This window comes from Lissotriton vulgaris, chromosome 3_2, assembly GCF_964263255.1.
Source record: "Lissotriton vulgaris chromosome 3_2, aLisVul1.2, whole genome shotgun sequence".
NCBI lineage: Eukaryota > Metazoa > Chordata > Amphibia > Caudata > Salamandridae > Lissotriton > Lissotriton vulgaris.
Genome location: NC_141690.1, coordinates 197,205,275 through 197,233,018, shown reverse-complemented (window position 1 = coordinate 197,233,018; position 27,744 = coordinate 197,205,275). Strand labels below are relative to the sequence as shown.

General features: G+C 50.2%; 1 protein-coding gene across 1 annotated transcript in view; it reads right to left on the bottom strand.

The window, feature by feature from the left end:
• The window catches only part of LETM1 (leucine zipper and EF-hand containing transmembrane protein 1), a 733,094-nt gene that overhangs the window by 544,806 nt on the left and 160,544 nt on the right, over window positions 1–27,744 (bottom strand). Inside the window, exon 4 of the mRNA XM_086964211.1 lies at window positions 24,663–24,806. Within this exon, the coding sequence (XP_086820337.1) occupies window positions 24,663–24,806 (144 nt within the window). The remainder of the gene's footprint in view (window positions 1–24,662; window positions 24,807–27,744) is intronic.

Below are 27,744 nucleotides of genomic sequence, written 5' to 3'. Positions count from 1 at the left end.
CTCAGATGTTTGGAGAACCAGGGTGCAGTAGGCTTCTGCCTAGCTACATAGCGGAGGGAGGCGGGGGCAAGCTTCAGAGGCATCCTCGAGAAAGTGCTTTGGGGATTGAGAAGCCCCAGCCCGAGTAGCTCCTGCACAGAAGATCAGCCCTCCAGCATCCACGAGATCTGCGTGGGGCCTTTTTGCTTGATCGCTGCTCAACGCGTTGTCTGGTCACTTGCCGGCTGGCTAGTGGCCTCCTAGAAGATGATCCTTGAAATCCACACCGCTGGTATGGTTGCTCCAGACTGGCCCCTGCTTCCCTGCAAAGGAGAAGCACCCCGGACCCTCCTGGTCCGCACCAGACGCCTTTTCCACTCACCGCATGGGTTGCCTTTGCCAAGGCCTGTTGATGCCGATTCCGGATCCAACACCGCCGACAGCGAGAGTCTCGGTGGGACAGCTCGTGCCTCCATCCTGGTCGTAGAAGACAACACCTGGTCCACGTGGCTGCAGAGTCAAGCGTCCACTCTTCACCTGATCGCGACGACAGCATCTGGTTCCGTCCTGGTTCCACCCCAGTCACTGGCTAGTGACTGTGAACATTGTCCCCTTTGCTTTCAGGTCTTCATCTTCCTTGATCCACCCTTGGATCACTCCGGGCATCTTCCATCTGGCCGCCTGCAGCATCTTTTTTTCCAGGCTCCATAGACTTCAACGCGGCAACCCGACACACTTTGACACCTTTGCACCCGCAGCCCGTGGGTGAGGTAACAAGAGCATTTCGGTGCTCAAGGGTCGTTTTAGTCTTAGCTAGTCGGAACTGTCTAATACTTACCTTTTTATAATTTGTACTGTCCCTTGACTTTGTTACGCATCTCGCGTGTGAGTTCACACTCTGCACACACTTTCCGTGGGCCTCCTATTACTTACCTCAGTTCAGGATAATGTAGTCCCAGCGATCCTACAGCCTCTTGTCAGCTCCATTCCTTCTATCGATTTCCTTATACCATTTACTTAGTATATAGTATATGGTTTGTCGTGCCCCTAGGGCACCATTGTAATTTGTGCAACTTAACATATTTTTCTTAAGAGTCTTGTCTTGTGCTTAGCCCTCTGACCCGATTGTCGTTCAACCGGAATTTTTGCCTCCTGTGTTCCACTTCCAGAGCTCTTCTCTTGTGTAAGTCACATTGCTATGTTCTGTGGCTTGAGACACAGGGGATCTGGCCCTAGGCACGGGCCAGGCGCGGACGGTGGCAGACGGGCTTGCCTACAGCGCGCCAGTGGTGCACCCGCTGCACGTGTCCGATGCGCGTGCACTCTGGCATCTGCTAAAAGAGCGGTTATCGCGAGAAAGACTAGCCCACTAATCGCTGCTGCCCGGAAGTGTACCTGTCCCCAATCCCACCGTCCCTGAACCGCCTTCCGCTCAACGGCACTAGCAGTCTCGGACCGAGGTGTGGGTGAGGCAATTTAGAGGAGCAAGCACCCGGTTCCCTAAATATCGTGGGTCCAGAGGAATGCGCTGGGTACGTTCAGGTCTGTGCAAAGTGCAATTTAAAAAACAACATATAAAAGCAATTTACAAGCGAGGTTTTAGCAGCAATTAATTTTAAAAGAATTATGGCAGAGGTATTTAGTACAAATATTCACACACAACTAGCAGCATAACCTTCCTCTGTAGTTCTGCCGCGTTCTGTACTAAGCCTGAATGCTGCTCTCCACAGCTACCACTTAGAGAGCTTTCCAAGGTTGTCTTATACCTCTTCAATCACCATAAGGGTAGTCTGGACTGGTGCAGGGTGCCCACTTACATTAGTGGATATCATATACCAGGCCAGCCTTTCACACCAGGTTTCTTTCTTCTTAGGGACACTTGGGTGCTACGGGGGTCAGGAGTAGATGCCCTATGACTGGGACCGACCTGGGCATTGAGCTAGTCTGCGAACCAGCGACATGAAGCAGGAGTCCACAATGTATTATCTACGCATGATATTTCTTACCATTTTTCTCATGCTAATTAACCGGGGGATAGGCAACATGTCACAGCTCCACACCTATCCACCCCCTCTTGATCTCTAGCTAGTTTGCGTATTAGGTACCATGGTTCAGCATACCTGTTTGGGCCAGCTCCTGTTGTGAGTTCGCTCTCATGAAGTTCCCCAACTCAGAAGTAGATTCTTTGGTTCTCCCCAAATACATTTTGTTAATTCCAGTGATGTGTCACACAACCACGTGCTCTTCTCTTGCATGAATGCACTGCTGACTGAGTCCAATCACTACTGCAATCCCACATGGCATACTATGGTATCACCTGGAAAGTGAGGGGCATATTTTCCCCTACGTGCAGATACTCCATTTACTCTTTTTTGCAGCGTAGATACGCTGGCATTGCCTTACTCCAGGAAACACATCTTAATAGCCTTGAGGCTGATCGGCTGCACCGCCGCTGGCATGGGCAGGTGTACGCTACTCATTTTTCCTCCCTGGCAAGGGGCATTCAGATATGGGTAAAGGCAGGGGTCCCCTAGGAGTTGGAGGAGATTGAGGTCAACAGTGAGGGCAGGTATGCATTTCTTATAGGTAAACTTAATGGTCATCCCCTCTTAATTGGTTCACTTTATGCCCTCAATGTTGAGAAGAGCTCCTTCCTTTGTGGCCTCTCTAGGGTATTAGCCCGCTGGAGTGATATCCTCTGGCTCAAGAGAGGTGATGCCCCTTACACGCACCACTGCTTTATCTAATGCGCAAGCTCTGCGCTACTGGCTTGATCATTGGTCGATATCAGATTTATGGCACTCATGCAACCCAGACACCCGCATATATTCCTTCTACTTCCTGGTCCATAATCTTCATGTGCGGCTGGACCATGTACTGGCCTCTTCTTCATCGCTTCCCTTAATCCACGTCATAGAGTACTTGGGTCGTACATATTCTGATCATAACCCTCAAGTTTTGACTATTGGCTGGGACCATAGGCCCGCTCCGGTCCCAACCTGGCATCTTCAGACAGTGGCGCTTGTGGACCAAGCGTTCCGCGGCTTCCTGGGCCTGGCGATCTTGGATTATTTTGCCCATAACACTGGCTCCACAGGTTCTCCATCACTAGAATGGGAGGCTATCAAGGTCACGACTAGATGGCACTGCCTAGGCCTAACATGGACTATCTGTAAACAACTAGATACCTCCCTCAGTGCCATTGAACGCCAACTTCTTCATTACGAAACCACTTCGGTCACACATCCTGAGGCCAAGGCCCACTTAGAGGCGCTACGGAGTGACCACACCAAGCTCTTTGACAGATTGCGTTGCCACAATTACTTAGCCCACTTGACACTCACACACGCCACGTCACGTCACGTCAGAAAGGGCAGGTAAACTAATTGCTTATCTAGTGCGTCAGGAACATCCTCATCGTCCTATACACACCATATAAGATGCCTTGCACGCAATTTGACATCCAAGCAGCCACGACTAGTCACTATTCTACTCTATACAAATCCACTATAAATGGGGACCACCTGCAGATTTGCACCTTCTTGAGCTCGATAGAACTGCCCACGTTTTTATTAGAGTCAATGAGGTCCGAGAGGCATTATCAACATTGGTGGGGGGGAAGGCGCCAGGACCCGGATGGTCTCCCAAATGGATTCTTTAAGACATATGTTGATACACTTATCCCACATCTACACACCCTTTACATCTCTGCAATAGAAAATTCCCTGCTACCGCCATCATTATGCACAGTCAGTGTGGTCTCCTTACTGAAACCCGGTAATGATCCCACGGCTCTGGGTTCCTACAGACCCGTAGTGATTTTAAACACTGAATACAAAATACTGGTAAACATTCTTGCTAATCGTCTTGCACCCCACATTCCTGCCTTGGTCCACCCAGACCAGAATGGAGTTGTCCCGCCACATAGTACTTCCCTCAATCTTTGTCGTTATTTCAGAGTTGCAGAGTATGCGTCGCTTGGCAGGCCATCCTCAGGGTGCCTGTTTCAGGACCTCGAGAGGGTCTTCGACTCCCTCAAGCGGGTCTACCTTTTTGCAGTATTATCTAAATTTGGTTTGGGGGGGCACCTTCATTGGTATGGTCAAGCTGCTCTAAAAACATTCAATTATTTGCGTTAAAACTGGTCCTTACATATCTGATCCCATTGCTGTGGGTCATTGAATGTGGTAGGGCTGCAACTTATTCCCCATCTCTACTCCTTGGCTGTGGAACCACTAGCTGAATGTATCCGTACCAGAGTTTATGTGGGTATACCCTTGGGGGATAAGACACACACAATCTCTCTGTACGCAGAAGACATTCTGCTGTATGTGAGAGATCTCCATTCCCTCTTCACTGGCTCTTACTTATTGTTTGCCAATTTTATCAGGATTGCGTGCCAACGCATTGAAGTACTCTCTCTACCCCTTCTCTGATCTACCATGGACCTTGGGTACTCCTTGAACGGGGACTGAGTATTATAGTGTGAGAATTCCTTTAGTTATTTAGGCATTTATTGGAGGAAAACAGACCTTTTTGACGCTAACATTAGAAGAGCTACAACTGTAAACTATTCCCTGCAAGCTTTTTGGGGGACTCTGCTGCTGTTTGTCACTAGCAGGTTTGCCCTCACCAAAATGGTGATTTTTCCCCGGCTTCTCTATTATTTCACAAACTTACCTCTCTACATTCCTCCCTCCTTCTTCAGTAAATTTGAGAGAATTATTAGGGATTTCATCTGGGGAACTTCCAGACACTGTGTTTCCATTAAAAAACCTTACCTGCCCGCAGGTCAAGGTGGCTTTGCAGCACCTAACTTTGAACACTATTACTTGGCGACACAGTTACAATGGGTTGCCAGGTGGCTGGCTTCTCGCCAGCTAGCTGCACGACCACTCTACACCCACCCATGTCACATCTCTACCTCCTACAGTTGTTTCATACCTGTGTGAAACCCACAGAGACTCCCTTGAGGATTACCACGGTGGCCGAACTACACAACTGTGAGACGACCGGCATACATGACAATGAGGATCTCTTCCGAGAAGGCACCCTCATTCCAAACACTGAGTTTGTCTCGGAGGAGGGACTCCATCCAGGTCAATTTTTATTGCATCGTTCCCTTATTGCAACCCTCTCTGCCCGATCGGAGAATGTATCCACAGACCCTCTCATACATCACACGATTCAATACTTGCACATGATGAGTGACGGTGGCCATCTGACTTGGTAGTTTGCCGCCTCTCTTCTGCAACAATCTGCAATCATGCTAGACTCATTAAGGCTTCATTGGTAAGGGGACTTGGAGCACCTTTTCTCCGACCCAGAATGGACTGCTGCCCTGCAGAGCCCCACTCGAATACTTCGCAACTAGAGCTTCCGCCAGATCCAATTCTTTATTTTACACCGAGCATACCTTACCCCAGCAAAGATTAACAAGTATTTACATTGCATGGACTCTACCTGTCTCAGATGTTTACTTGGCTGATGCAGACTTTTTTTTTTTTTTTTAAATATGTTTTATTGAAACATTTAACATGCAGTTACTGTATCGTGAGCATAGTACAAGTAGGAAACCAAAGGATAATCAGTTCATACATAATTTGTGAGAGCTGTTACATCAGCCGAAGTCCCGTGAAGTCAATCATCAGTGAGCTGTGTGGTCGGCTGTGATGGGGGTAATCCCGGTGTTGCCACAAAATAACAGTCTCTCATCACACACCATCATATTCTGCGTCATCTATCTCGCCAGAGCGTCCGGCACGCCCATTCGTGCAGGGGGCGCCCCTGAGCGGAGCTCCCCGAGGTGTCCCCAACCCTCCGCTAGGTGCTACAGTGCGCCATTTTTCCAAGGAACCTACCTCGCCGGTCAGAGATGTCAGTGTATTCAGTGCCATCGTGCTGGCGTCTATGTAAGCTTCCCGGTCGTGAACTCAGTGTGATGGAGGGCTGCGCCCGGGATGCCGCGTGGCGTGTGTTCATGTTCATGTTCAGCTTGTTGCTAGAGTGCTGCACAGTCAACTGGGGGGCGACTATCTGCAGAACTAGCCTCCGAATCAAGGGAGGAAATAATATTGAAATCAGGGGATAGAGGGAACCTGAGTTCCGAAGGGGGTGCTGCGTTGCGGTTCCTATCATTTAAGCCCCGTGTCCAGGTATCGTATGTACGTGAAGTGAAGATGTGGCACACATGTGAGTCGGTGTGAGTGGATGAGTCACGGGGGCCGCCAGCTGCAGGATGGTGTTGTTTCGAGTGTGTCGGCCGCCCGGCCGGTCGCCCCCTGCGGGGGGGATCCGCGGGTGGGGGCGGGGCAAAGGTGGCGCCGTCCACATGCCCCTATATGTGTGCGCCTGTCATCTCGCTCCCACCCTGTGTCCTACCTTCCTGCAGTGTGCTTCCGCTGTGCTATGAGGGGAGGGGTGGGGGGGTGGGGGGGGGGTGAGGGGGGGGGGGTGGATGGGTTGGCTGATGCAGACTTCTTGCACATGCTGTGGCGCTGCCCCATTCTCACAGGGTCCTGGACCAGGTGGCTGCCATCCTTGCCTGTTGCACTGAACACAACATGCCTTTCTAGTGGGAGGTCTATCTTCTGCATCTATTCAGTAGAGGCAAAAGATATAAGGTCACTTCTGGCTTTCTAGATATGGGCATGACAACTGCTAAATGACTAACTACCAAGAGGTGGAAATCTCCTGTAGCCCCCAACATTGTAGCGTGGCGCTTCTCTTTACTGATATGGGTGAAAGCAGAGAGCATCGCCCTACACAGAGAAGATTTGCTAGGCCTTCGCAAACTCCCACTGGCTGCCAGCTGGGATGCTATTGTGGCTGACCTACAGAGACCACAACAGAAGCTGCTCCAAATAGAGTGACTAAAACCTAAAAAATGCTAAGTAAGATGAGTGGTGGCATCTCACAAAAAGTTAAGGACTGTCCTCACACACCACCAGGTGTCATGCTTCACCATCGGCAGTCTTCGGTCTCCAAAAACTTCGGTTTGATGGAGAGCGAGCCTACACCTGGAGATAGGGAGGCACTTCTAAAGCTAAGTGGGGGTCCATACAGTGAGTGAATCTATAAATCGGTATAATCGCCAGAATTAATTTTATTCTGAAGGGGGAATTATATGATATTAAAATACAAGACCGGTGTGCTTGGGGACTGTGAGAAGTTGGCCTGATATATGACGCTCACTAGTTCTAGTGATCACCTTGTATCAGTCCAAACAACCCTTATGGTGATTGGTTGTAAGTCAACCTTATAGACCAGCTATCCTAATGGTAGCATGGACAAAGCAGTCTTAGGCTAAACTCTTTTGGCATGTGAAGCCAGCTGTTTTACCACATATAACCCTTTGAATACCAAATGAAAGGACACCACACAGGTAGTTATGAAAATAAACAAGATATTTATTAACTAACAAACACCTCTGAACTCTTTATGAGATCAGAGGGTTAAGCATATGACAAGACGTTTAAGTTTCACAATTACAATGTTGCCCTAGGGGCACAACAAACCATATTCTAAGTAAGTGGAATGTGAAAGTCGATAGAAGGAATGGAGCTGTCCAGAGGCTGTAGGATCGCTGGGACTACACTACCCTAACCTTAGGTAAGTAATAGGAGGCCAACGGAACGCGTGTGCAGTGTGTGAACTCACACGTGATATGCGTAACAACGTCTATGGACAGTACAGTTCAAGTAAAAGGTGAGTACGGACAATCCTGACTAGTTAGGACTAAAACGACTGTGGAACTGGACACTAGGAGAGTCAATCTACCCTTGAGCACCAAAATGCTCTTGTTACCTCACCCACAGGCTGCGGGTGCATAGGTGTGAAGTCGTGTCGGGTTCCGGTGTTGAAGTCTATGGAGCCTGGAAGAAAAGATGCTGCAGGCGACCAGGAGGAAGATGTCCGGTGTGATTCAAGGGTGGATCAGTGAAGAGAAGGACCTGAAAGCAGAGGGGACAATGTTCAAAGTCACTAGCCAGTGACTGGAGTGGAACCAGGAGTGGAACCAGATGTCGTCGTCGCGATCAGGTGAAGAGTGGACGCTTGTCTCTGCAGCCACGTGGACCAGGAGGTGTCTTAGACGACCAGGATGGAGGCACGAGCTGTCCCACGCAGGCTCTCGCTGTCGGCGGTGTCGGGCTTCGGATTTTGAGTGAACAGGCCTTGCCAAAGGCAACCCACGCGGTGAGTGGAAACGGCGTCTGGAGTGGACCAGGAGGGTCCGGGGTGCTTCTCCTTTGCAGGGAAGCAAGGGCCAGTCTGGAGAAACCAGACCAGCAGATTGGATTTCAAGGTTCGTCGTCTAGGAGGTCACTAGCCAGCCGGCAAGTGACCAGACAACGCGTCGAGCAGCAGACGGGCAGAAGGGCCCCACGCAGATCTCGTGGATGCTGGAGGGCTGCTCTTCGGTGCAGGAGCTGCTCGGGGTCGGGGCTTCTCAGTCCCCAAAGTACTTGGTCGAGGTTACCTCAGAAGTCGTGCTGGAGCGAAATGCTGCTTCTTCCAAGATGGCCGGTCTGGATTCCATCCATCACGGTCGCTCCCCCAGCTCTCCACTCGCTTCACAGAAGCCCTGTGCCAGTTGCCTGCCTTGCCTGCCCGGATTCCTGCTGAGTGCCATCCTGCTACAGCGCTTTCATCATCTAACTGCGCTTGGTATCGTTTCTGCCCGCATTGCTTTTCAGACCTAATAACATTAAGTTAGAGCGCTCGTTATCGCTAGTGTTCGCATTGCTACATTGTATCTAATTGTGTAAAGCGGCGATTGTGTTTGCCGGTAAAGCGTCTCTTTAGTTTCTTAGTAAAAAGAATCTTTGAGTGAAGCTTCGGCTGTGCCCCACTTTCAATTTCATTCTGGGCGGCCATTTCGACTTGTTTGTAGTTTCACCCGTGTCTCCTCCCAGACCACGCCTCCCAGCTGACCCTCCCACGCTCCGCCCCCTCCACACTTCATTTATGCCTGATGTTCCAACGCGCAGCGTCCACGCGCTACGGCCACGCCGAAGGTGCGCCAAAGGTAAGCCCGTCTACACCCGTCCGCGCCTGGATCGTGCCCAGCGCCAGACCCCCTGGTCCTCGTAATGCCCACCCCTCCCGCATTACATACGATGCCACCACCCTCCTAGCCCTCAACCCCGGCCGTTCCCCCAACTGTGTCCAAGCCGCTCCTGGACACACCCATGGACCCTTTTCCTGCTACTCCTGCAAGTTCGACGGCACCAAGAACAACTCCTCATCCACGAACACCAAACAGAGATGTGACACCAACCACCTACAATGCATCCTGCTCAACACCCGCTCGGTCCACAGACACGCCATTGACCTCTGGAATCTACTCGACACCATCTCTCCGGACGTCGCCTTCCTAACAGAAACATGGATGAATGCCTCTTCAGCCCCAGACATCACCATTGCCATCCCGGAAGGCTATAAGTTCATTCGCAAGGACCGTACCGGCCACACAGGAGGAGGCATCGCTATCCTCCATAAGAAATCCATCCGCATCTCAACCAGCTCAGACGTCAATCTCGCCAACTCTGAACACCTTCACTTCCAGATCCACATCGACCCCAAGACCACACTCAGAGGCATCCTCCTTTACAGGCCACCAGGACCCCGCGCACAATTCAGTGAAGACATCACGGACTTCATCACTCCACAAGCGCTCCCCTCCGAGGACTACATCCTTTTGCGAGACCTCAACTTTCACCTTGAAAAGAACAACGACCGCAACACCACCACCCTCTTGGACAACCTCGCAAACCTCGGACTTAAACAACTGGTCACTACCTCCACCCACATCGCAGGTCACACACTCGACCCTATCTTCAACTCCAGCAAGCATGCTTCCTTCAGCCACACCACAGCTCTCCTTTGGACTGACCACAGCTGCGTTCACTTCACCTACAACAAGCCCACATCCAACAACCACCCCAACCCACTCTGCAAAGAAACTGGAACAAAATCACCATCGACCAGATCTCCTCATCGCTTTTTCAAAAGCCCCCCGCCCACTCCTCAAACCCAGACCAAGCAGCCACCAACCTCACCCAATGGTTATCCAACAGCGCCAACATCCTAGCACCACTGAAAAAACGACAAATCAAACTAGGCAGCAAGAAGGCCTCCTGGTTCAACGATGACCTTAAGAAATCCAAGAAACTCTGTCGCTCCCTCGAGAAGGCCTGGAAAAAAGACCCAACCACCAGCACCAAGGACGCCTTCAAAAACGCCACCCGCATACACCACCAACTAATCCGAAATGCCAAGAAAGCAGCCTTCAAGGACCGTCTAGATAACAACGCCCACAACAGCAAGGAATTATTCAACATCGTCAAGGAATTTACCAACCCCTCTGCCAACTCCAACGACATCACCCCATCTCAAGCCCTCTGCGACTCCCTAGCCTCATTCTTCCACAACAAAATTGCAGACATCCACAACAGCTTCGACAACCAACCCGGAGACCAACCCCCCCAGTCCCCTGCAGGACCCCCACCCCCCCTGAACATCCTCAATGACTGGAAGCCAATCTCTACCAAGGACACCATCCGTCTGATGAACTCTATCCACTCAGGATCCCCCACAGACCCTTGCCCTCACCACATCTTTAACAAAGCAGACTCCATTATTGCACCGCACCTCCGAGACGTCATCAACTGCTCCCTCAACTCCGCAATCTTCCCGGAAAGCTGGAAACATGCCGAACTCAGCGCCCTCCTGAAGAAACCCACAGCTGACCCCACCGAACTCAAAAACTATCGCCCTATCTCACTCCTTCCATTCCCGGCCAAAGTCATCGAGAAAGCTGTCAACAACCAGCTCGCTGCATTCCTCGAAACCAACAAATCACTCGACTCCTCACAGTCCGGCTTCCGAGCCAAGCACAGCACCGAAACCGCCCTCATCGCAGCAACAGATGACATTCGAACTCTACTGGACAATGGAGACACAGTCGCCCTCATCCTCCTCGACCTCTCCGCAGCCTTCGACACAGTCTGCCATAGCACCCTTCTACAGCGCCTCAAAAACATCGGAATCCAAGGAAAAGCACTGGAATGGATCACCTCGTTCCTCTCCGGAAGAACCCAGAGAGTCCGCCTTCCACCATTCAAGTCAGAGGCTACTGAAGTCATCTGCGGAGTACCTAAAGGGTCCTCACTCAGTCCCACCCTCTTCAACGTTTACATGAGCCCCCTCGCGACCATCGCACGCCAACATAACCTCAACATCATCTCCTACGCCGACGACACTCAACTGATCCTATCACTCACCAGAGACCCTAACACGGCCAAAACCAACCTACACGAAGGAATGAAAGAAGTAGCCGAATGGATGAAGCACAGCCGTCTGAAACTGAACTCAGACAAAACAGAAGTCCTCATCTTAGGTACCTCCCCCTCCGCCTGGGACGACTCTTGGTGGCCAGAGGCCCTTGGAAAAGCACCCATCCCGACGGACCACGCACGGAACCTGGGTGTCATCCTGGATTCTTCACTCTCAATGAACAGACAATTCAACGCCGTTTCTTCATCCGGCTTCAACATTCTTCGCATGCTCAAAAAAACATTTAGCTGGATCCCTACCGAAACTAGGAAAACGGTCACCCACGCTCTGGTCACGAGCCGACTGGACTACGGAAACACCCTCTACGCCGGCATCACCGCAAAACTCCAGAAAAAACTACAACGCATCCAGAACGCCTCAGCCAGGCTCATATTAGACATTCCGCGTAAAGAACACATCTCTGATCACCTGAAAAACCTACACTGGCTCCCCGTCAATAAGAGGATCACTTTCCGGCTCCTAACCCACGCACACAAAGCACTCTACAAAATCGGACCCGAATGCCTCAACACACGACTATCCTTCTACACCCCCTCCCGCCAGCTACGATCCTCCAACCAAGCCCTTGCCACTGTTCCTCGCATCAACAAAACCACCATGGGAGGTAGATCCTTCTCCTACCTAGCAGCTAAAACTTGGAACTCACTTCCCACTCACCTTCACCTTACTCAGAACCACCTAGCATTCAGAAAGCAACTCAAAACGTGGATATTCGACAAGTAACTCCCCACCCTTCTTCAAGCGCCTTGAGACCCTCTGGGTATGTAGCGCGCTATACAAATCTTTTGACTTGACTTGACGTGTCTCGTCGCACCCACGGATCTCAGCTGTGCTGCAGATGTAGGTAGAGGTCGGAGAGGTCTGGGAATCCGGGTCTCGTCGGGCTCTGAAGTCTGGATCCTCGAGGGAAGACGACTAAGGGAAGCCGCTGGACGCTGATGGTGCCTGCTTGTGCAGGGTGCCCACAAGGGAGATTTCTTCAGTCTTCCGTGTAGAAAGCCGAAGTCCAGAGTTTCTTCTTGTAGAGTTTCAGTTCAGGATTAATCTAATCTGGAATGGGACCAGCTCCTACCTTTATCCTGCTAAAGGGGGCTGTACTATCACTAGGTCCCGCCTATGGGTGGGACCAGGAAGGGGGGTGGTTACACCACCTATCCTTTGTCCGGTCTTGCGCCAGAGCTGGGGCTGGAGAGCCCCAGGAACTGGTTTAGACCGGTGTGTGCACAGGGACACCTATGTGCCCCAGGCATGTCTCATTCCTTTCAGCCCTGTCCTACCCAATACACAAAATCCTGTCTGGGGTGGTGCTAGCACCTCCCAAGGCAGGAAACCCTTTGTCCAGGCCTCCCTCGCTGGAAGGACTCCCAGCAGCAGGAGGTCAGACTTGTGTCTGTGGTGGCAGCATCCATTTTGTGATGCTAAGACTCGGGTTAACTTTAACCGGGGTTCACAGTTAGGTACATGTCGTGTCCCACTAAAATGGTGGAATGCTACCCCCGTCGCCAGAATTGGCGAGGGGGTAGTATTCCAATTCCTATGACACCTTACTCAACATGTTTTGATAATGCTATGTCAAAGTTAGCAATAACCGCGAGGTTATAAGGCACTTAAGAGTATATGGTATAGCGGTATCATGGAAACAGCTAAAGGACTTGGTTCCGAAAGCTGTAGACAGGCTCAGCTCATGCCAGAGCACTATCTCACATAATTCCAAGCACTCTGCCTCCAGGATTGTTAAGGCCTGCCATAGGAGTGACTTATAAGAGTATATGTGTCCATTTTAGGGTTAGATATAGTTATACTATATCTAAAGCCAAGGGTATTTACACCACCTTGCCCCAGCTGATTGATCATCCAGTTGTGTCAGATTTGGATGGCCAGCCAGGGTTGGCATAATACATGCTGCAGCCCCTGGTAGGCCCTGGGTACACCTATGACCTAGGAACCTAAGGTACACTGTACAGGGGCTGATAAGGTGACTCAGTATCCAATTAGATATGTACCTATAGTACATGGAATCCATTTTACGGAGAGAGCAGTGGGCCTGGGGTCCTGAATAGCAGGGCCCCAGGTCAACTAAGTCGAAAAACCAGCTAAACACTAGGCAAAAAGTTGGGGGCAACCATAGTCAGATATCCACCTTCCTACAGAGCCTTGTTGCCCCAACACCGTAGTGATAAGTGTTGTCGACATGTTTCTGACTGTCTGGCCCAAAGGGTCCGTGGCATTAATTAGGACAAGGAAAAGAAAAATAGGGCTCCAATCTTACCACACTGGTTGGTAGGATGATGCTACTGTGTAGGCCGACCTATGTCGATGCTCTAGCTAATGAACAAGTTACTTACATACAGTAAAGGTTTTTCTGGTGAATATAGTATCTGCCTGTGGATTCCTCACCTTGTGAATATGCCCTTGCGTTAGCAACATTCGGAAATTCTTTTTGTAGCTTTGCGCCGACGTGGACGACGTCACAGAAACAAGGCATCGCGCGCGGCTCCGCTGACGTCACCAACTCCATAATAGGACCACATCGGTGTGATGACATCAGTTCGGCCCTTTTTTCTGTGCCTTCGAGGCACACGGACATACCGATAACAGTAGATATATGCACAGTATACACAGTACACGATTGTCAAGATAACACACACAGTGTGAAGACAATAAAGCTAACCAAGTAGGATAACACACTACCTCAGAAAGCAACACATATGCATTAAAACATTGACAAAAACTCAGGTATAGAAGAGGGAGGCGGGTGGGTCAGTGAGGAATCCACAGGCAGATACTGTATCCACCAGAAAAAGCGTTACCGAAGGTAAGTAACTTGTTCTTCTGATAGATACATCTGCCAGTGGATTCCTCACCTTGTGAATAGAGTCCCACAGCAGTCCCCACTCCCGGAGGAGGGTGTCCACTCTCCTATACCAGAAAATCCAGGAGGACTGAGCGCGCAAAATGGCAGTCCCTCCTCACTTCGGAATCTAAGCGGTAATGCTTCGCAAAAGTGTGGATGGAAGCCCACGTCGCTGCCCTAAAATTGTCCTCTACAGGTATACCCTTAGACAAAGCAGATGGAGCAGATCTAGCTCTAGTTAAATGAGCTCTTAAACATTGAGGAGGTTCCTTACCCGCCAAAGAGTAACATATCTTGATGCACAAGACAATCCATCTTGAAAGTGTGCGCTTGTGCACTGCTTTGCCTCTTCTGGCGCCAACAAAGTCAACGAAGAGCTGGTCATCCACTCTGAACTCTCCAGTTAGAAGCTCACCGCCCTCTTAGGGTCCAAGCGGTGAAGTCTCTCCTCCTCCTTGGAAGGGTGAGGGAGAGGATAGAAGGTAGGGAAGGTAGTGGACTGCCTTAGATGAAAGGGAGTTACCACCTTAGGGAGAAAAGCAGCCCTGGTCCTGAGTACCATTCGTTCAGCATGAACAGTCAAGAATGGGGGCTTTGAACTAAGAGCTTGAAGCTCACTTACCCTCCTTGCTGAGGTAATTGCGGTCAGAAAAACCGTCTTAAAAGACAACAGTCTCAAGGGACACTTGTGCAAAGGTTCAAAAGGTGAACCCATCAAGAAAGTGAGCACAAGATTCAAGTCCCCTTGAGGCACAATAAAGGGAGTAGGAGGAAATTTATTTGTAAGATCCTTTAAAAATCTTAGTACTACAGGAGATTTAAATAAGGCTGGCTGATCCGTCAGACAGAGAAATGCCGACAAAGCCGAAAGATAACCTTTGACCGTAGCCACAGCAAATCCTTGCTGAGCCAAAGAGAGTGCAAATTGAAGTATGTCAGATAAACGAGCCCTCAAAGGATCGATGGACTTCTCTCCACACCAAGCAACAGTTTTAGACCACCTATAAGAGTAGATAGACTTGGTGGAGTCACGCCTGGCTGATGAGATGACGTCCACCACATCATGTCGGAGAGAAAAGGAATTCAGGTTGCCCCATTCAATCTCCAAGCATGAAGGTATAAGGTCTGGAGGTGGGGGTGTAGAACCTGCCTCCCATCTGAGAGGAGAGATCTGCCCTGAGAGGGAGACGGAGCGGCAGGCACGAGGAGAGGTGGAGAAGATCTATGTACCAAACCCTTCTTGGCCAATCCGGGGCGATATAACTTGGACCCGGTCTTGGCGAACCTTCCTCAGAACCAGAGCAATCAAGGGTATGGGTGGAAACGCGTAAAGGAGTTGAGAGTCCCCATTCAACTGAAAGGCGTCTCTCAGTGCTGCTTGCATCGGAAACTGGAGACTGTAGAATGACGGGCAGTGAGCATTCTCATGAGTGGCAAACAGGTCCACCCGAGGAGTTCCCCACGTCCGAAAGAGGTAACGAACCACCTCCGGGTGAAGCCTCCACTTGTGGTCGGCGGAGAACTGCCGACTGAGACGGTCTGCGCGCACGTTCAGAACTCCGGCCAGATGATTTGCCATTAGACAAATCTGATGGTCCTGGACCCAGGACCAGAGAAGCAGAGCCTCTCTGCAGAGACACTGAGATCCCACTCCTCCCTGCTTGTTGACATACCACATCGCGGTCGTGTTGTCCGTCAGGACTTGAACCGACTGACCGCGAAGGGAAGGGAGGAAGGTCTTAAGTGCCAATTGTATGGCCCGTAACTCTAGAAGGTTGATGTGAAGAAACCTTTCCTTTGGAGACCAAAGACCCTTAACCTCAAGATCCCCCAGATGAGCACCCCACCCTAGTGTGGATGCATCCATTATCACTGTGGCCACCGATGAAGGTAGCTGAAAAGGCTTTCCTTGAGACAGATTGCCTTCCACGCTCCACCAAGTCAGATCCGCCGCAGCTTCTCTGGAGATCCTGACTGACTCCCTGAGATCTCCATTGTGCTGATACCACTGTATGCGGAGGCACCACTGGAGCTCCCTCATGTGCCAGTGTGCATGGTTGACCAACAGTAATCAAGAAGCCATCAGACCGAGCAGACGAAGGACCTTCAGGACTGGAACGACCTCTCCATTGTGAAATAAAGGTATCATTTCCTGTATGTCGCAAATTAGTTGTGGAGGAGGAAATGCCCGACATACAGTTGTATTCAGTACCGCACCTATGAACAGGTTGCGCTGGGAGGGCACCAAGTGAGACTTGGGTACATTTATAGAAAAACCCAACCTGTACAACTGATGAGTTGTGATTTGCAGATGATGGAGCACTTTCTCTGGAGATTCCGCTTTGATCAGCCAATCGTCCAGATAAGGAATTCCGGAATCCCTGACCTTCTGAGATGTGCATCCACCACAGCCATCACCTTGGTGAAGACTCGAGGCGCAGTAGTAAGACCAAACGTTAGCGTTGACGACGCGGAAAAAAGGGAACTGATGTCATCAGGCCGACGTGGTCCTATTATGGAGTCGGTGACGTCAGCGGAGCCGCGCACGATGCAGTGCTTCTGTGACGTCATCCACGTCCACGTCGGCGCGAAGCTACAAAAATAATTTCCGAATGTTGCTGACGCAAGGGGATATTCACAAGATGAGGAATCCACTGGCAGATGTATCCATCAGAAATACAATTCTTGAATTCCTATTAAGGAAATCTACACAACCCATGGGAGGAGAGTGAGGGAGAGACCCCTGTAGTCACACTTTCATCAAGGTGCGTCTCTCTTGCAGTAACCTGTGTGCTCCCACTTTCCGTCCCCGAGGATAGATGGAGGCTAGCTGACTCCAAACGCCTCGCCCCTCTTTTTCTCTTCCCTGGTATCTGCTAGGGTTAGTGTGATAAATTACCTATAGAGACGACACAGACCCCGTAGCTTCCTCCGTGGAGGGGGAACAGACCGTTGTAGTGCCATGAACAGCCCTCCAACCCTACATAAGCAGGGTATATCTTAGTAGACCTCTCCCTTAACTAGTCAGCGAGATCCTATTTACACATGCAACACTTACTCACTTTATAAACAAGCACTGGCAGTGCACATGCAGAGGTGCATTGGGCAGGAGCATAATAGCAACATACCACCAACTGTTACTTCCCCATTCCTTTGACTTGCTTTGTCCTCATTTTGTTGTGCCCTACTCTCACTGTTCAATTTCTGTTTTACGATACTCTTGTATTGCATGCGATTTCATGGGCTCCAAGGTGGCACTTCCACCATAGTTGGTGTCCGCATCTGTTTATCATATACGATTATTTTGTTCATCCTCCATATCACATTATATGTCCTCGCAGATCTGGACCGCCCTGCCCACTTGGGGCCGCTCATGTGGTTAGATCATGCATGCAAATGTTGTTCTTTGCTTTCTTCTGTGCAAAACAATAAACTGATTTAAGGAAAAGACAGAATCTTAAGTGAGATGACTGGGTTGCCAGTCTAAAGAAACTTTAGTCTTCTCTGAACAAGAGATACTTATACTCCTAGTTGCGATGTACCATTATATGGTTTAAAAAAAAAGAGATGCTGGAAAGAATGGTAGAATACCCAAGTAAGAGTGATATTAAGTATATTTTATATTTTAATGAAGCCATCTACTACATTCTGTTGTGCTTCATGGCGAACAAGTTACTTACCTTCGGTAACGATATATCTGTAAGAAACAGTAGTTAGTATTAGATTCCTTACCTTAGAATATCCCCAGGCGTCAGTCTGGATCCGGAAACTTTTGCGTAGCAGTACCCCTGTGCATCAGTAAGGGTCGTCTGCAGGCATCCCCTGCGGCTCCGCGTCCGTCGTTGGCATCGTGCGCCGTGATGACGTCGCTGGAGTAAATAGACGCCGCCTCCGCGCGCTGACGTCAGTTCTTTGTACACAGCTTTTCCGCGCCAGAACACGCAGAGCCATGTAAGAACCAACACTGGTGCCATTTGAAACTAGGGCCCTGAAAGGGATGTCCTTAACCATATGTATCAGTTCGCAGAACGGGGAGGATGGGTGGGGCGGTAAGGAATCTAATACTAACTACTGTTTCTTACAGATATATCGTTACCGAAGGTAAGTAACTTGTTCATCTGAAAGAAACAGGTTAGTATTAGATTCCTTACCTTAGAATAGATACCCCAGCAATACCAACCCCGGTGGTGGGTCTGCGAACCAATACAAGCTCACACCAGAAAGTCCTGGAGGACAGAACGGCCAAAGAAGCCATCCCTCCGGACTTGACTGTCCAGGCAGTAGTGCCTCGCAAATGTGTGCAGCGAGGCCCACGTAGCCGCCTGACAAATGTCCTGCAAGGGGACTCCCCGGCCCAGGGCAGTAGTAGCCGCCGTGGACCGAGTGGAATGGGCCCTCAGCCCAACAGGAGGCTCCTTCCGAGCCAAAGAGTAGCACGCTTTGATGCACAGAACGACCCACCGAGAGATGGTCCGTTTATGCACCGCCCGTCCCTTCTTCGCACCCACGTAGCCAACAAACAGTTGGTCATCCACCCCGGAACTGCCGTGTGCGATCCATATAAAATGAGAGCGCACGTTTTGGGTCCAGACGATGAAGCCGCTCTTCATCCTTTGAAGGATGCGGAGGCGGGAAGAAGGAGGGTAAGGTGATGGACTGCCCGATGTGAAAAGCAGAGACTACTTTGGGCAGGAAAGAAGGTCTAGTTCTCAGAACCACCTTGTCTGGATGAATGGACATGAAAGGAGGTTTGACAGAAAGAGCCTGGAGCTCACTCACTCTCCTGGCAGAGGTGATGGCAACCAGGAAGGCCGTCTTTAAAGTCAGGAGACGGAGAGGACAGGAATGAAGTGGCTCAAAGGGAGCACACATCAAGGTTAGAACCAGGTTCAAGTCCCACTGAGGCATCACAAACGGAACAGGTGAATACATGTGTGTGATGCCCTTCAAGAATCTTGTTACAATAGGGGACTTGAACAAAGAAGGTTGATCTTTCGGCCTCAGAAAGGCCGAAAGGGCAGAAAGGTAGCCCTTGATAGTGCCCAGAGCAGAGCCCTGCTGGGCAAGAGAGAGAAGAAAGAGGAGAACCTCGGAAAGAGGGGCAGAAAGAGGCTCCACAGCCTTTGCTGTGCACCAGGCCACAAATCTGTTCCACCGGCAGGCGTATACCGACTTAGTGGAGGGACGCCTGGCTGCCAGAATCACATCACAGACTTCAGGAGGCAAGTCAAATGGCCTCAACTGTCGCCGCTCAATCTCCACGCATGGAGGTGGAGGCTGGACAGGTTCGGGTAGAGGACCGTCCCCTGCTGCTGCGACAGAAGGTCCTCCTGAAGGGGCAGGCGGATCGGGGGACCGACTGACATGCTGAGTAGCTCGGGATACCAGTACCTTTGAGCCCAGTCCGGAGCCACAAGGATGACTTGGGCCCGGTCGCGCCTGATCTTCTTCAGCACTCTGGGCAGAAGTGGTATAGGCGGAAAGGCGTATAACAGACCGCAACTCCACTCGCAACGAAAGGCGTCGCCGTGCGAGTGCCGTCTTGGAAACTCCAACGCGCAGAACTGATGACATTGCGCGTTCTCTTCTGTGGCGAATAGATCTAACCAAGGCTCTCCCCATTGCAGAAAGAGGCCTTGCACCACGTCCGAGTTCAGACGCCATTCGTGATCCATCGAGCACCGACGGCTGAGTTCGTCCGCCCTGGCGTTCAGAGAACCTGCCAGGTGTTGAACCATCAGAGTCACGCCCTGATGTTCCAGCCATTGCCAAAGGCGCAGAGCGTCTTGGCAAAGGGTCCACGACCCCACCCCGCCCTGTTTGTTGCAGTACCACATGGCGGTGGTGTTGTCCGTGAACACCTGCACTACACTCCCGCTGACAAAGGGGAGGAATGCTTTCAGTGCTAGACGAATCGCCCGCAGCTCCAACAGGTTTATATGGAGCCGGGACTCCGCCGGAGACCAGATGCCTCTGATCTCTTCCTCTCCCAAGTGGCCTCCCCAGCCCTGGAGGGACGCGTCCGTCACAACAACGTGCTCCGGTTGGGGAAGGGAGAGGGATCTGCCTCTGACCCAATCACGGTCCGTAAGCCACCACTGGAGTTGTCTCGCAGTGCCCTCCGAGATCAAGACATGGTCGGACAAGTTGCCCTGATGCTGGGCCCACTGAAACTTCAGGTCCCACTGCAGAGCCCGCATCCGCCACCGGGCGTGATGCACCAGAAGGATGCAGGAAGCCATCAGCCCCAGCAGCCGCAGCGTCAACCTGACCGAAACCCGGGATAATGACTGAAAGATGGGAATCAAAGCCTGTATATCCTGGACTCGCCGTTCCGGAGGATAAACCCGAAACTGCGCCGAGTCGAGAACCGCTCCGATGAAAAGGAGCTTTTGAGAGGGATACAGGTGTGATTTCGGCACATTGATGGAAAACCCCAGCTCGTGCAGGAGGTCTGCCGACCCCTAACTTGCGAAGATGGGCTGCGACCACCGCCATCACCTTTGTGAACACCCTTGGGGCGCTGGTAAGGCCGAAGGGGAGCACGATAAACTGAAAGTGCTCGTGGCCTACCGTGAACCGCAGGTAACGCCGGTGGGCCGGCAGGACGGGGATGTGAAAATACGCATCCTGCAAGTCCAACGCTACCATCCAGTCTTGCGGGTCTAGAGCAGCCAAAACCTGAGCCAAGGTCAACATCTTGAACTTCACCTTCCAGAGGAAGCCGTTGACGTTCCGTAGATCCAAGATAGGACGTAGGCCCCCTTTGTCCTTCCTGGGTACCAGAAAGTAGTGGGAATAGCAACCACGCCCTACTTCTGGCCCAGGAACGCGCTCGATGGCCCCCTTGGCCAAGAGGGCTGTAACTTCCTCCTGCAGAAGTGTCAAGTGGTCCCCCGACACACGGTGGTTCTGCGGTGGCATGGCTGGAGGATTGGTCTCGAAGGGGAGGGAGTAGCCCCTTCGGACGAGCTGCAGCACCCACCTGTCCGATGTGATTGTGCGCTAGCGGGAGTGGTGATGGCGAACCCTGCCACCCACCGGCGCCACATGGGCCTGAAAGCACGGACTAGGAGGATTTTGAGGCGGATGCTGCGGGGGGAGGTGTGGTCTGACCTTGCCGTTGTCCCCTACCGCCTCCACGGCGGTTTCCACGGCCGCCACCGCGTTGATAATTTTGCTGCGGCGTGTGGCTGGCAGCACGTGTGGGACCGCCCCTTCCTTGGCCACGAAAGGAGCGAAACGAACCAGTTTGCTGGCGCTGGGTCGAGAGACCCAAGGACTTGGCCATGACCCTGGAGTCCTTGAAGCGCTCCAGCGCGTGGTCCGCTTTGTCGCCAAACAGGCGACTGCCATCAAACGGCATGTCCATCAAGGCATTCTGGACATCTGCCGAAAAGTTGGCGGATCTCAGCCAGGCGTGGCGACGAATCGCCACCGTCGTGGACATCGCTCTGCCCAGCGAGTCGGTCGTATCAAGACCACACCTGATGGAGTATCTCTCTGCGTCTCGGCCTTCAATCATAGCTTTGCCGAGTTTTGCCCGTACCCCCGGAGGGCATTCTGGCAGCAAGTCCGCGACCGTATCCCACAGAGAGTGGGTGTAGCGTCCCAAGAGGCACGCAGTGTTGCAAGACCGCAGTCCCAGACTCAGGGACGAGAAGACCTTTTTTCCATACTGCTCGTACCTCTTGGATTCCCTGTCGGGCGGGGCCGACGGGAATGCGGTCTGGGAAGTCAAGGCCTGGATCACCAGACTCTCAGGGGTGGGATGGGTGGACAGGAACTTGGGGTCATCCGTACACGGACGGTGGCGTCTGGCCACGTTCCTATCAACAGGCGAACCTGAAGCCTGGACCACGTGCCCAAAAGAACGTCAGTCAAGGCCTCATTGAACGGCAGCAGTGGCTCCTGTGGGCATGACTGCGGTTTGAGGACCTCAGTGAGGATGTTAGTCCTCACGGCTGCGGCAGGGAGCTCAAGGTGTAAGGCCTTGGCAGCCCTCATCAATACCACTGAATAAGCTGCCCCCTCCTCCGAAGCCACGGTAGGAGGCGAGACAAAGCCAGGGTTAGGGGATTCATCTAGACCACTGGCGTCACCCAAGTCACCCGTCCAGTCCACATTGTACTGACACTCGCGGGTCAGAGGGTCCTCAGACCCCTCCCAATCCTCCGTAATCTACATCCTCCTCATATTCGGGGTCAACACAGTAGACCGGCTCCTCGAGGTCCACAGGCCCCATCGGCGTCGGACTCGGCGTCAGGGGGGGGGGGGGGGGGGGGGTGTCGCGAGTCGGAGAGGGTATGGGGCGGTGCCGCCCGGCGCCGGAGAACCGGCGCTGCGCGGGGACGGCGTCGGGGGCAGCCCCGATGGAATCGGCGCCGGAGAGTCGGCTGGCCAGCCGGCGTCGATCCTGAAGGCCTGTGCGGCGCTGGGGCCGGAGCCGTCGGCGGCGCCGAGGCCGGAGCACCCGGCGGCGTCGAGGCAGGAGAACCCGACCCGCTAGGGCCTTCGGACGGGGGGACAGGGCCCGAAGGCGCCGTAGGCCCCGTCGGAGGAGACAGCTTCCCCATGGCCATGAGGAACTCCTCTATCTCCTCGGGCGTCGCGCCTTGCCCAGGGACCGTAAGGTATGGAGCAGGCCGCGCCGGCAGCTCACGCGGAGCCGCGGGGGTGGGGCCACCCGAACCCCCGGCCGCATCGCGCGAGCGTCGGGGGGGAGTCGGGGGTACGATGACGACGCCCCGACTTCTTGTGCTTCCTACCTGAGGAACCAGAGGAATGGTGATGACTCCCGGAGCGTTCGTGACGGCTCCGCGACCGCTCCCTCGACCGCTCCCTTGACCTCCGGCCGGACCGGGACCTCTCTCGACGCGGGGCCGACACCCGCAGCTCGAGTAGCTTGCGGGACCGCTCCCGCCTAGCTTTACTCGTCAAGGCCCGGCAATCGACACAGGCGTCCACGTCGTGGTTGGGGCCCAGGCACCGGAGGCAGAGTCGGTGATGGTCCGTGACCGAATTTGTGCGGTCGCAGTCATCACAGTTCTTAAAACCAGGCATCCTACTGGCACCGTAAGAAGAATCAAAGATCAAAAAACTTTGGTCAAAAGACCGGAGTACTGCACTTCTCGGATCTGCGCTAACTGGCGCGGAAAAAAGAAGAAGAACTGACATCAGCACGCGGAGGCGGCGTCTATATACTCCAGCGACGTCATCACGGCGCACGACGCCAACGACGGACGCGGAGCCGCAGGGGACGCCTGCAGACGACGCCTACCGACGTGCAGGGGTACTGCTACGCAAAAGTTTCCGGATCCAGACTGACGCCTGGGGATATTCTAAGGTAAGGAATCTAATACTAACCTGTTTCTTTCAGATATAATAATATGGCATTTTGTTATTTACCAAAGCTGGCTAATCCGGTTATGAGACTAGAACTTTTCCGGCTTCAAACTGGGTTAAACCCTATGTATCAAACGAAGGGGTTGGCTAAGAGATTAAAGACAAATTGGGGCCTATGTGACTGGAATACAAATGAAATTCAACAATGAGCACCGACTATTGGAATGTGTGTTTTTAAGATGGGAAAGTAGGAAATTTTTAAAACCAGTTTTAAACAAATATGGAATATCTAACTGATGGAAAGCTTCAAGATTTCTTTCACATATCAATTTTTAAACGAGACATGTGCAATAGGTGTTTTTAAATTAGCAAGTAGGAAGATATGGGAAACGTTTTAACAGGCTAGAAATATATGAGTAGATAGTGGGAGCATTTTGTACAATACAAGTGTTATCGGAAGCTCGATGTCGATTAAGAGTTATTGGTATCCATTTTTAACTGTTTCCTGTAATGATTACATTTTATTGTTTTTAACACCTTATGTCTTTGATGTATGTATTTTAAGATGTATTTTAGGCGCAGTGTATGTTATGAGTTATGTTTTAAGGACTATGGTCTAAATTAAACATTTATGAAATGAACTGAAATTAAACTACTCCCTTTTCATCAAGATAAGCAATGGAATGGACAGTTTGGTATTGTCTTTTGTTTGAATGCTGAGTTCGGAACTCTTGCCCCCACACAGCCTCCCTGAGAAACCTTTGCTTAGTTACCCTCACTAACCATAGTCAGTTTGAAAACGATGCACGTAACCCAGTTTGTTGAGCCATAGTAGGAAGGACCCCAGGACACCAGTAGCTCAATCCCAACCACAAAGGTTGTGGTCCACTAATCCCTGCCTGCACTGTGCCAGTGAACGGTGCTTTGACAAATCTCTCATCTTTTGATAAAATCTTTTCAGTAACTTATTGTAAAGAGAAATACACCAGATCTGGATGCGATACATAAAAAGAGACCACTATCTCACACAGCTAGATAACAGTTTATGATGGCTTATTTTCAGTCTATAGAAAAGAATTGTCAGTAGTTTAAAAAAGATAACTACTTTGGGCAATAATGCGGTTACCTTCTTAGATGAGGTTTCAAATGTTGAAGGGAGCATCTCTGGAAACAGTTTCAGTGCAACTGGAAGCAGGAACTCCATAAAAGGTACAACAACAAAGACGAGGAATGGAACCAGACGAAACAGATCAGCACATATCCGTAGGAACTGTAAAAAGAAAGTCAAATGAACATTTGAACTATAAACAAAATACAGATACACAATTGTAAAGTCCATTATAAACACAAAAAAGTTACTCAAAAACATTAAGATTCAAGTGCTAAGCAGTTTGCACTTTAACGGCTTCCGCGCAGCCGGACTATAATCCTGTTATTAGTGAAGGTAAAGCCTACGGGCAGCTGTATATTATGTAAAGAGTGAAAGAAGATCGAATTTCAACAGCACAAAACAAGGGTTTCTGCAAATTCGCTAGGTGGAGTACGCATCATTCGGACTTCATAAACCCCCTAAAATATAAATAAACTTCCCCCTTTGTTCTCTCAGAAATGGCACCCGTGTTGCTAGGTATGCTGCTCCAGCTCTGTGAGCAGCTCTCACTCAACACCTAATAAAACAGAACTAATTGTTCTCTTCATAGGAAATCCTGCCCGTAGTGCAATAATTCTGAGTAATGCCCACTGGAGGAGGATCACAGAATTTCTTTTAGAAAATATATTAAAATTAAAGCATACACAAAACTAGAACGTCTCACATGCGAGGCTTGTGGAGACAACAGTTGAAATATTGATGCATTAAGAACACTATTTAAAAAAAAACATAATTAAAACAGTAATATTTGAGGTAGGTCTCTTCAAAGCTACCATATTCAATACAATGATGAGAAGAATAAAATGGAGAAGGGACAAGTTTCAGGCAAGCTATATCATCTAGGGAAAGAGGTTGTGCAATGCAGATTGAACCGATTGTTTCTTTGTAACACAAGGTACGAGACACACAGGACGTGGAAGGTTTTTTAATGGACGTGCATAGTCCCAGACAAACACTAATCTGCAATGAACCAGAGAACACAAACCAGGCAACAGAATGGATTAAATAATCAGTGCTTTGAGTAAGCAATTGACAACTCTGTGAGTAGCTTGACATCCTCTTGAGAAACATCGTCAAGGGTGAAGGACTATCTGGTGATGCTGGAGGTGGTTCTTCATACTGTCTTATAAGATAGACTTGACATGCCCAATTTTACAGCATCCACAGAAAGGCTAAGTCCCAAATCGTCAAGCATCACCTTTTCCACCATTATACAATTATTTTCAACAAGCAATCCTATGCACTTAAAAGCGCAGCCGGTACAAGTTTTATACAATCACGTTAGAGGACACCCTAAAGATTCTTCTCCTTCTCTCGATAACAACTCAGGCTCATATTTAGATCCTTGCACACCCAGCATTCATACCCTGGGTATAAAGAGAACTGCCAAGTTCTAACTGACCTAAGCAACTTGTCCATTACTACAGATAATCTTCCCTTCTCAATAAATTTAAATCAACAGCTGATGCACCTAACCCTATAAATCGTCAACGTATGTCTCTTTTCCAGCTCCCTGTCAACAGATAGAGAAAAAGGCTATATACCTTCCTATCGGCCAGAACCTAGGTTGTCGCTCTTCCTCCCTTTTGTTCTTCATCCAATATTATATTCTGTGGTGTCCCTCTGGGAGTTGTCATCCAGCCACATGCTCCTCAATGTTTATCTACGTCCTGCAGCCAACCATATAAAATCTTTTGGTTTTGATTTACTCTTATATGTTGATGACACTCAAATAATAGTTTATTTGATACCCAGTCTAGTTTCCAGTTCTGCATGGTATTCGTGGTAGCATGGATGACGACCTACTGTCTAAAGCATAAAAGCGAGAAGATGGCAGTCTTGTTGTTTGTTCTGGTTCCCTCACACTCCGCTAAATATTTTAGGATTCTCACGGACCCTCAACTTATGACTAAACAGGAGTATTTTGAAATTTTTGTGCAGAATGGTGTGTGTGTGTCAGAGCGGGTTACCCTCAGGACTATGGAAGAAGAGGTGGACAGCCTATGAGATTAATTAAAGAGGAAGTGGTCAGGAGTGTTTCATCAAAAAATGAATTCGCATTAGTCTTTCATGTGAGAATGTTTAGAAAAACAAACTTGTGTAAAACTAAGTTGAACAGAAACATACCTTCCTAATTGGAAATGATCGATTGCTCAGAAGTCACCTCCAAAATCTTCAAGTGGCTTACTCAGTCTATTCGCACATCTGTCATCCAGACTAATCAATTCTTGCCTGGACTACAGAAATACCCTCTATGTGGAAAAGCCCGATTCATAGACTCCAGGTAACCCAAAACACAGACAGAAGCCTCACCCTAAATCTTCCTGCTGATCAGCATCTCTCTCTCAAATCCCCACTGGCTTTTGGTACAGAAGTGTATTTCATTAAAAGTTCTGTGTTTTGTCCACGAAGCCCTGTACAATAAGTAAGTTATGGAAAAGAAAAGTGTACCTTTCCCAGATATTTTAAAATAGTCTCCTTTGATCATTTCCAATTAGGAAGGTATGTTTCTGTTCAACTTACTTTTACACAAGTTTGTTTTTCTAAACATTCTCACATGAAAGACTAATGCGCTTTCCCTCTATCATTAAAAACCTCTTGATTGTTGCCCTTTAACGGACCCCCAACATTTGAACACGTAGTGGAGTCCTTTATTGTATGTTTTCCGGTAAGTGTTCACACCAGAACCTTCACTTGAGCATTTTGTTTTTTGTTTTTCATTGCTAACAATGATTTTACACGTTGACTAAAGAACTGCCCATCTTATTTGCAGATTTTGTTGACTGAAGTCTCTGCCTGCGTGGTGAGCTTTACCCTGGCTATTACAGAATTCATTTTTTGATCAAATACTCCTGACCACTTCCTCTTTAATTAATCTCATAGGCTGTCCACCTCTTCTTCCATAGTCCTGAGGAAGACCCGCTCTGACACACACACACCATTCTGCACGGTTTCCAGAGTCGAATCGTCGACATCTATCATATGTCCACACAGTTTTCTTGACCACATATTGATTCATTAATGGGTCTTGCATTACATGTGAAAGAAAAAAAAACCT